We start from the raw sequence: 9,619 nt of genomic DNA on the forward strand, positions 1-9,619 counted from the left end.
CCCGCCCGCCCGCGAACCGAGTGGGCCCGCCATGGCGGCGGCGCGGCCGGCGCTGGCTCGGGCCCTACTGCAGCAGTGCGTGTCCGCCCGGCTGCAGGTGAAGCCGCCCGAGCGCGGCTCCGAGGCCGAGTGGGTGGAGGTACCGTCTGCCGCGGGCCGCCCCCTCGCGGGATCGCCCGTTCTTCCCCGGCGGGGCGAGGGGCAGCGGCGCTGGGCCGCTCCGGGCCGGGCAGCGGGAAAACGCTCCTGCGCGCAAGCCGCGGCGGGGACAGGGAGCGGGGTGAGGGGGTCCCGCGATGGGATGTGGTGCGTCCGCTTCTGAAGAGGGTTCTCCGGGGATAACAGGGGGGAAAGTGCCGTCCTTCCCCCACGCGTGGTCACTGATCCCGGCAGTGACGCCCGGGGAGGTTCAGCAGATCCCAGTTCGACGTTGTGTCTGTACTTTCCTTGCAAAGCTGCCGTCTGTCCGTGCTCGGGTTCGCTCCCCGTGGAGCTGCCTGTGTTGGAAGCGGCCCCGGGCGTGGGGAGGGCGCTGCCCGCAGCCCATCCAGCCGTTCGCCCGGCCGGGGCAGAAACAGGAGCAAGAAAATCGTTGGATCAAAGCCGGAGAAATCACCAGTGACCATCAGGGGCAAAACAGACTTGACTTGGGGAAGTTAGTTTGTTGACAATTAAGATAAATATTTGGGTATTGGGAAAAAAGATAAATATTTAGACATTTGGGGAAAACACCTGTCTGCCTTTCCCAGGCTAAGCTTCACTTCAGACACCCCTCCTACCCGATGTCTGTTCTCTATTCCGGAGCCCTCTCCTTCCCCCTTGTTATCGCTTCAGACCCCTGAGCAAGGGAATGAGCAACACGGGAACCTGGGGTCAGTGTGTGATGGTTTCTTGCTGCTGCTCATTCTTCCCCTGTGCTCCAGCATGTCCTCCGCTGACTGGTCCCTTCAGGAGTGTGACTGCTCCACCACAAAGCACTCTTTTTCCTCTAAAGTTGCTGCTCCCTCTTTGGGACTTTATACCCTTTCTTAAATACACTTTCACAGAGGTGCTACAAATGTGGCTGAATGGTTCAGCTGTGCACTTCATTAGTTGTGTGATAGTCTACACTTGGAGGTAGAGCAGTGGACTATGGCAGCTGTAGTTCTGATTTATTTTTTTTTTTTTTTTGTTATTAGACCACTAATCAACAATGAAATTTAGGATGTAGTCTACCACATAGCTTGAGGGAAACTTTGTGATTTCCCCTTTTTCCTCCCCCAGTCCTGTGGCTGGAGAGGTCGGTAGGTCCGCAGACTCTTTGGATTACATGCTATATCCATAGCACCCAGGGCTGCCCTTTGGGATGTCCCCTCCTGCTCTGGCTTTCACTGTTTATGGGTTACCTACACCAGAATGACTCATCTGTGAAGGTGACAAGTATTTAGCTCTTGGGTTTTTTCAGTTGTCCTTTGTCCTTCTTAATGTCTACTAAAACAGAATGGACTAAATATAGTCACTTGCATAACTTTTTCAAAGTAAAAATTCCAGTATGTTTAAAGGGCTTATGAGTTCATTCAACAAATCTAGACAAATCTATAGGTCTTTTCCCTGTTGGACATTGTCCTTAAAACATTTATCTCCTTGGTTGGAAGAGGCAGATGGAACCATAAGAACTAGTTTCTGCAGTGTGATCTGGGAAAACAGAATGTTTTGCTCAGAGGAAATCCATGTCATCTCACAGATACTGTGTTTGGCTGAAGTACATCTGTGTGTATTGCATTATTAGCCTCTCAGTGTAAGGTTAATTAAACTGAAAGTTGCTCGGCACAGAATAAATTAACTTTAGGAAAAACATCCTATTTCTAGCTTGCTAATCTCAGAAGTAATTGTAGATCTAGTAAATAAAAGCAGACATGTCATTTTACTGGCTGTCTTTTAAACTGTCCAAAAAGAGGCATATGTTATGGTTTGGAAATATCATGACTAACTCTATTACAATGAGGTTATGCTGTTTATATATCTTATTTGAAGTTTTAAATGGCTTAACCAAAATCACTGGGAAAGTAATGGGTTGCACTAAAGGAATCTGCAAGAGATTTGGGCAGTCTCGGCAGCAGATTTTTTTCAGATGCGAACCTTAATAATATTTGTCATGGGTACTCAGGAATCTTTCCCGGATATGTGGGTCTTTTTAGGAGAAATTTGTTGTAACAAGAACTAGTCACTGTGCAGCAAAAAACTATGGGACATTTGTAGTTTATTTATTATGCCTACTTTAGAGGTCATTGGGAGGAATCTTTGCTACTGATGTTTTCTGGTAACGTTACTCCTATATATGCATGTCAATACAAAAATAAAAAATACAGACCTCATAAACTATTATTTACATAAACCAGTGTGTTCCTGATGATCTATAACAACTTAAAAGTAGGTCCTCACCTTGAGAAATTTTTGATGTACTATAAATAACACGTTATGTACGTGGCTTTGAATAGCTTCTGAGCTTTAAGAGACCCCTGTAGGTATTTTAGGAACTTCCGTGTGGATGTTCTTTATCTGGAATCACTGTTCTTCATTGTGTTTTCACAATTGAGTTTTTCTGGCCTATTAAGGATTCCTGGGGATGGGATGTCTTGTTTACGGAGAAATGTTGGTTGATAGCATACATAAAAGTTTATGTATACAGTAAAATACTTAGGAGGAAAAAGAGGCATTATCCTTTTAAATGCAGGGAAGAAATAAGGTCAGATTTGGTGTGTTTCACAACTATGTGTGAAAAGAAACAAAGTTAATATTCAGCTAAAAAGTGTAAGTGCCTTCAATTTATACAATGAAAACTGTCTCCCCCTTATCTTAGTTCCCTTGGTTTGTCTTCTCGTTAAGATAGCAAAAAGAACTGCAAAGTTACCAGGCACAGGCTTGTTCTGTGAGCTGTGGTAGGTGATGTAATCTCTGAATGTATAAGTATAAAGAAATCTTCTCACGGAGTAGCAAATCTGAACTTGAAATGGAAATGTCAAAGAATAACTTATATAAGTTAGTTTCACAAGCTGGTTTCCTGAGGATTACAAAGTGCCTCCATTTTCATAACCAGTTGTATTACATTTTCCTGAAAAAAAAGAAAAAAGGAAAAAAAAAGTAGAGGGCAGCATTGCTCAGGCTGGCTGTGTGGCCTTGGGGGCTGGCTGCTTCAACACTTCATGGAGGTTGCCTGGTCTGCTGATTACATAGGACAGTTGTATAATAAATGTTAGTGTTGCAAAGTAACTTGCTTTGCTGGTATATTTATGTAGGCATTTTACTGATAACAGCAAATGCGCACAGAGCAGTTTCCCTTCCCGACTCCTGCCTGTCACTACATAAGTTCCTTGCGGTGGCTGTTCACACGTCAGCATGTTGAATTTGTAACCTTATTTGTGTTAGTTTGCTTTCCTGCGTTATATATAGCTTTGAAAGGCATTCAACTAGACTTGCATAGGTTACAGAGGACCTTCAGCAATGCAATGTTTTGCTTTGCTTCAGAAGGTTTACACATTCCTGTTCCTCACACTGGCAACAAGCACCAGTCTTGGGACATCTGGAACATGGGTATAAGATCAGAGGACCGACATACATTATCATTAGGTTAGCTCCTGAAATTGCATTCAATTTTATGTCTCGTATTCAATTAGGAAAATTAAAAAGCTAATGAATTTAAGACATAACAAGAGGTTGAAACATGGTTGAACACATGTTGAAAATAGTGGTCAGCTACAGGTTTCAGTCACAGTAGAAACTGTAGGTTTCAATTTACAAAACAGTTGAATTGTTCTCAACTCTAAAAGTTCTAGACTATCATAAGCCTGCAATATAAATAGAAGCATCCTCTAGCACCTTTAACTTGCCTCTGAATTAACTTTTTTTTCATTTAACCTCCTTTCCCACTAATTTCCTTCAATATGTATGTCTCATCTTGTGATAAAAAGTATATTCAAAAATAGGCATCAAATCATGAGAGAGGCTGGAAAAATAATGAATGTTTTTCCTTAATCTTCCGTTGTCTGGCCTTAGGACTTGCAGATGTCACTTTATTTACCTTTTCATCTTTTTAAATGAGCTGCTTGCAGAATATCGTTACTCCCGTATGTGAGACTGTGCAAAACACGCTGTCACAAGTCTTAGAACTTGAATGATTTTCTGTGATGTGTGCTTTATCACAGAGTCACTTCTTTCTAATGCAGTGGTCAGATACGTACAATGTAAATGTGCTTGGCCTATTTTATCACAAACATTTTTATTAGTAGGTACGTGTGCATTGTTATTCTCTATTAATATCCTGATGTTAGTCTGTTTCTGGAACAAATATTTAGCTAAACATGTAAAGATCTCTAAATTTTGGCAGCCTGTGTTTCTCTCCCTTATTTGAACAGGTGATTTGAAGTGTTATTTGAGGTTCAGGCCATCTAATTTCTTACAGTGTTTATGAAATAAGGCAGTCATTTGGGAATCTGTATAATATTCTGCATTGGTCAAAATGAGTTTTGAAAGAACCCATTGGAAGCTTTTGAAACTTCTCAGCATGTGACGTCTTGGCTACAAAGAGCATTCTTTTTCCAGGACTTAGTCACTAGGAAAATAGTTGAGAAGGCATAGCTCTTCCCAGTCATTGCCTTGAGCGTTTTGTTTCATCTCTGCAATAACAAAGGGATAAAATCTCATGTGTACAGCTAAGTTTTCTTCACCAAAAACCTTATCTTTTAAAGAAAAGGAAAAAGGAAAAATAAAGACAAGAGAGAAAAAACTTTTAAAAGGTATTTTTAAGAAACATTTCTTATTTTTGTTTGATAACATCAATATTAATGACTCCTTCCTGCCCCAATCTAGTTAGCATCTCTTAGGTGGTATTTCATAAGGTGACATTTACTTTTCTTCTAACAAATATATAAAGATACTTACTCTTGACAAAGCAATAGTGAGGGTTTTTTAGATATTGTATGCATTTGGATATTGTATACCTTTCTTTTTATTTCCTGAAGAAGTGGAACCATTCAGGTATACTTGTGCATGAGACATAATTGCTGTTGATTGCAGAGAATATCAATCAGTTTGTCTTACTAAGGCACAGGCTGTTGGACACGCATTCCTTGTGAACTAACCAAGAGAGCAGAAAAGCTACACAAGAATTTCTTTGTGCTTTTTGCTTCTAATTATTCCCTCAGATAGTTCTTACAAGTAGTCTCTCTGAATGCTGAAGAAGTGGCATATCCTTTCACCCATTTCGTCCAAAAAGATTTCACCCAAACCGATAAATAATATTTTGAGCAACTTCATAATATTCTGAACAACTTCTTCATTGTTGGTCATCATATTTAAATTTTTATTTAACAGACTCTGTTTATTCAGAGCTATCCTGTACCAGATTACTTTCAACATCAAAATACAATTCAGTTTACTGATGAGTCCTGTGGTATTTGTTATGTTTTATAATTGGAAATAAACTCATAATTCACACTGAAAATTACTTTATCTGTATTTTTGATAGGGAAGAAACTTTAATTATTTGCTATGCTGGATTTAAGCACACTAATTGATCTTGTCACCTTGTCTGTGTTAATGCTGTACACTGTACATTCCAACCATATTTGTTTTCACATGGAGCTAATAAATTGGCTTAATTGTACATAGAAGCCCTGTGCAGATAATCAGTATATATCTCACAAGCTTCTACAGTGTGGTGTCTAAACTCGATGTCTGAAGCCATACTAAATAACTAAAAGTACTCTTGGAAGCTTTTTTTGTTCTGTAATTTTTGATACAAGTTTTAATGATAAGTGTACATGGTGGACAATGAGAAACATTGACATAGTTTTCTGTAATCTTTCATAGATCCAGAGAGGGCTGGTTATCTACATATGCTTCTTCAAAGACGCTGATGAGGATCTTGTTCCAAAAATTGGTATGATATAATCCTTATAAATTATTGTATTGTTTGAAAAGAAGAGCAGTAGAGGCAGAAAAGGCAGCAAGCCTTTGGAGAAGTCATCAACAAGCCATCACACAGCATCATTCCAAATCAATCACCTGGCTGAAAGAACAGCTTGGTCAGTCTTATTTCTTTTGACAGTTCTCCATACCTCTCGCTCTGTCTGTCTGCTCGTGATCAACCTGTTAGAAAACCAGTTCCCATGATGAAAAGATTCTGGCAAAGAGAGAAAGCACTGCACCTGCTGTTTGATATATTACATGTATCAGGCAACAGGTTCAGTCGAGGACAGACCTGAATTTAGAGAAAATTGCCTTTAAATAATTTGTAGCTTGATCTGAGAATTATTTCAACACTGATCTCACTGTATGTGTAGGCTATTTAAAATTATAGCCAGCAGAGGGAGTTGGGTGGATAGCTGAACAGTGTCCTTCCCATCTCCTTTAAGAGATACTATATACATTGTAAGCATTTCAAGTGCAGTTTTCTGGTTCAGAAGTGATTAACAGCAGTATCTGCAGTTGTTTCCCTCTTCTCCACATGCACTTTAACATTTACATCAAAACAGATAAGATGCTGTGGATAAGGTCAAATGGCAGTGATTTCTGTCTTCACTCACTGTTGGTTTTGCTTGAGGTTTTGTTGTCCTTGTTTTCTTTTTTTACTTTTATTTAATTTCTTCTCCCTTCTTTCCTCCATCAGTAGCACTGGATCACCTGGGAAATTCCATGATGTCACATATTCCAGATAAAAGTGCTCCTTTTCTGTGGCTGGCTGATATTAGTGGTTTTGCAGAGAGTTGTGTAACAATAGTGTATTTCAGGCTGCCTGCTGGGAACAGCAGAAAGACCTGGCAGTGCACAAGCACAGGTGCTATTAACAATGCTGAGAGCAGCTCCTGGAGGTGTCTCTCTTGGTCTTGGAGGGAACAGTCTTTCTGTGATGCTAAACTAGGTTGAAATCTTTGGGTGTAGTTAAAGCTATGATATGAGAATTGATTCTGTGCTTGTGAGAGTTTCATGAGAGTGTTACTGGCACAGGTTGCCCAGAGAGGTGGTAGATGCCCCATCCCTGGAGACATTCAAGGCCAGGCTGGACGGAGCTCTGAGCAACCAGATCTAATTGAAGATGTCCCTGCTCATTGCAGGGGGTTGGACTAGATGACCTTTGAAGGTCGCTTCCAACCCAAGCTATTCTATGATTCTATGACTGTGAATAATGACCTTTTCATCTGTGTGGCAGATGAAACAGGCTTGAAGAAGAAATACTGTTTCCTATTAGGAGATTCATCCAGCACCATCCTTCTTAAGTGTCTGTCTCATAGAATATTTTTTCTTAAACATATTTTGAAACTGTTTAAATGGGTATTTCTTCGGCTTCTGAATCACAACTCAGCTCTTTTTGCTTCAAACAACATTAAACTTGTATGGGTTTGGAGACATGACTACTATCCTCACAGCTTTAAACAGAGTTGGATTAAATTTTGAGGGAATGATTTGATTTCTTATAGAAACATTGGAAAATATTATGCTAGCAAAATATCAATTCTGTTTGCAAGTTTATATGTTACGGTTTGCACCTCTGACCTTCCTGCCCACCCGTCACTTCACTTGAGACCAAACTGCTGAGCAACCAGAATGAAAAGACAGTCGGGGCAGAAACTTCTCCCAAGTGCATTGAAGGTGGTTTGATCTCCTACAATGTGTAGTGTTGTGCAAATGTTGCCTATTGGAGTATCAGGCAATTAAGTTAGGGTCACAAATTAGATCCTGAGTTCCATAGGGGGTGTCCAACTAGAGTAAACTTCAGGATTTCAGACAGCCAACCACTTTCCCCAGAAATAACTCTTTAGGCATATTACATTAATGTAAATGTCCTTCACATTCTTCACAATACTCAGTCATCTTAGTTGATTAATAGTATTTACAGATTGTCTGTGTTTTGTTGCATTAGTAATCAGCTTCTTTTACTTAAATATTTTGTCACACATTGCAATATTTGTTAAGTCTTGGTTTATGATGTTATATTGGTCCTGTTTAACGTATGTTAGTAACAGTAACTTTTATTTGTCTTTGCAGTCAACATGCTGTTGAATGTTAAACTAAGTGAAAATGAAAGTGGCGAGTACGTTTCTGTTATTGATTTACCAGGCGATGTGCTAATCATACCGCAAGCTACCCTAGGTGGCAAACCAAAGGGAAGAAAGATGCAGTACCATGCAAACATTGAAAAAGAAAAGGGGCTGGAACTTTATTCTCAGTTTGTGACTCTGTGTGAAAAAGAATTGGCAGCCCATGCCAAATGCATGGAAGCAGGTGTTCTTGTCAAGCACGGCACATATGGGAACAGGCAGGTGTTAAAACTGGATACAAATGGACCTTACACTCATCTGATTGAATTTTGAAAAAATAAATTCTATCCTGGATACAGTACTGGCTTGCAACTCTTGTCTTTTTTTTTCTTTTTTAAATTTTTTTTTCATGTCTAAGCATTAATGTACTTAAATGGTTTGGGAGATGTGGTGTAAGAAAGACTTGTACTCATCTGTACTGACATTGCTCATCCCATTAAACAAAAGGACACCTGAGACTGAGGCTGCTTTGTGATAATGTGTGTGGTTTATATCCGTACTCATCTGAAGCATGCTCAAAACAATTGTCAGTATTGATCCAATGAAGATGTATAATTTGGAAGGCTTTATTAATGAAAATGGGGTAATGCATATGTTTCTTACTGCAAAATAATGACAAAAATATTACATGTATTAGCTATTGTAAAGTATGCTCAAGCAATCAATGTTTATAGGTTAAAAAAATGAATGCTGATGTACTTATTTGTTCCCAGATTTCCTGAGTCAGACCATTTTTGGCTTTCTGTTTTCTGTCTATAAAATAGCAACGCTTTCTAGCTAGCAAATACATTGAAAGAAAAAATTCACTGAATTTTTAGGCTCTCAGGGAGTAAATACTAAATAAGAAAGCCCATTTGCTACATCCAGAGTGTGCAGGGATGAGACACTTAAGGTAGGACCAGGACTGAACATGGGCTATACAGGGAAGAAAAAGTAAGGCACATCTATTAATAGAAGCTGAAGTTGAGGCAGTACCACTGAATTGCTTTCCTGAAGTTTGCACTCTGAAATCTCCCCTGATGTGTTTTGATAGGCTGCTTGCTATAGCTTGGTCTGTGTCCTTGTTACCTTGGTCTTGTTGTCTACTCAATTCTTTCATAACAGAGCCTCAGGAAAAGGACTGAAATATTTAAAGGAAAACAAAATAAAAATGGTACAATGTATGCTGCCATCTCATTGTTCCCTCTGCCCTTATTAGTTCCTTCCAGCTTCTTGTCTACTGAATCTGCAGGGCAGAGAACAGCTTATATTTCTTTTATATACAGTGTTGGCACATTTGAAGACCCATTCCCAGCTGACCTCTTACGCAGTGGTATAGTAAACTTTATTAACAGATAGTGTTAAGAAGAGAAATTCTGCCTCGTAAGGCAATAAGAGCACAACAGCAACATTAAAATGTGGCAAATTCAAAACTGATTCAATTGCATTCATCCTATGAGTCAATTTTCTCTTTTACTGCAGCATCATGGATTTTGAAGTCAGGGATTTAGAAGGGTTCAAATTGAAATTACACAATTATGTGTTTTGCAGTAATTATCCAGAAA

General features: G+C 39.7%; 1 protein-coding gene across 2 annotated transcripts; it reads left to right on the forward strand.

Annotated features, from left to right (window-relative positions):
- DTD2 (D-aminoacyl-tRNA deacylase 2) lies at positions 1-8,970 on the forward strand. 2 transcript variants are annotated; one of them, XM_082058082.1, is made up of 3 exons: positions 1-139; positions 5,848-5,917; positions 8,023-8,937. In XM_082058082.1, the coding sequence occupies exons 1-3, from the start codon at positions 32-34 to the stop codon at positions 8,346-8,348; spliced, it is 504 nt and encodes a 167-aa protein (XP_081914208.1). In that variant the 5' UTR covers positions 1-31; the 3' UTR covers positions 8,349-8,937. The 2 variants fall into 2 exon arrangements, with proteins under 2 accessions (XP_081914208.1, XP_081914209.1); XM_082058083.1 differs by lacking the exon at positions 1-139 and adding an exon at positions 3,266-3,341 and having other exon boundaries at positions 8,023-8,970.
- Positions 8,971-9,619: the final 649 nt, after the last annotated feature.

This window comes from Streptopelia decaocto (assembly GCF_964273445.1).
Source record: "Streptopelia decaocto genome assembly, chromosome: 7".
NCBI classification, from domain to species: domain Eukaryota; kingdom Metazoa; phylum Chordata; class Aves; order Columbiformes; family Columbidae; genus Streptopelia; species Streptopelia decaocto.

Coding starts and splice junctions, on each gene's coding strand:
- DTD2 (XM_082058082.1), top strand. CDS start 32: ATGGCGGCGGCGCGGCCGGCGCTGGCTCGGGCCCTACTGCAGCAGTGC. Junction 140..5,847: donor CCGAGGCCGAGTGGGTGGAG/GTACCGTCTGCC, acceptor AATCTTTCATAG/ATCCAGAGAGGGCTGGTTAT. Junction 5,918..8,022: donor GGATCTTGTTCCAAAAATTG/GTATGATATAAT, acceptor TTGTCTTTGCAG/TCAACATGCTGTTGAATGTT.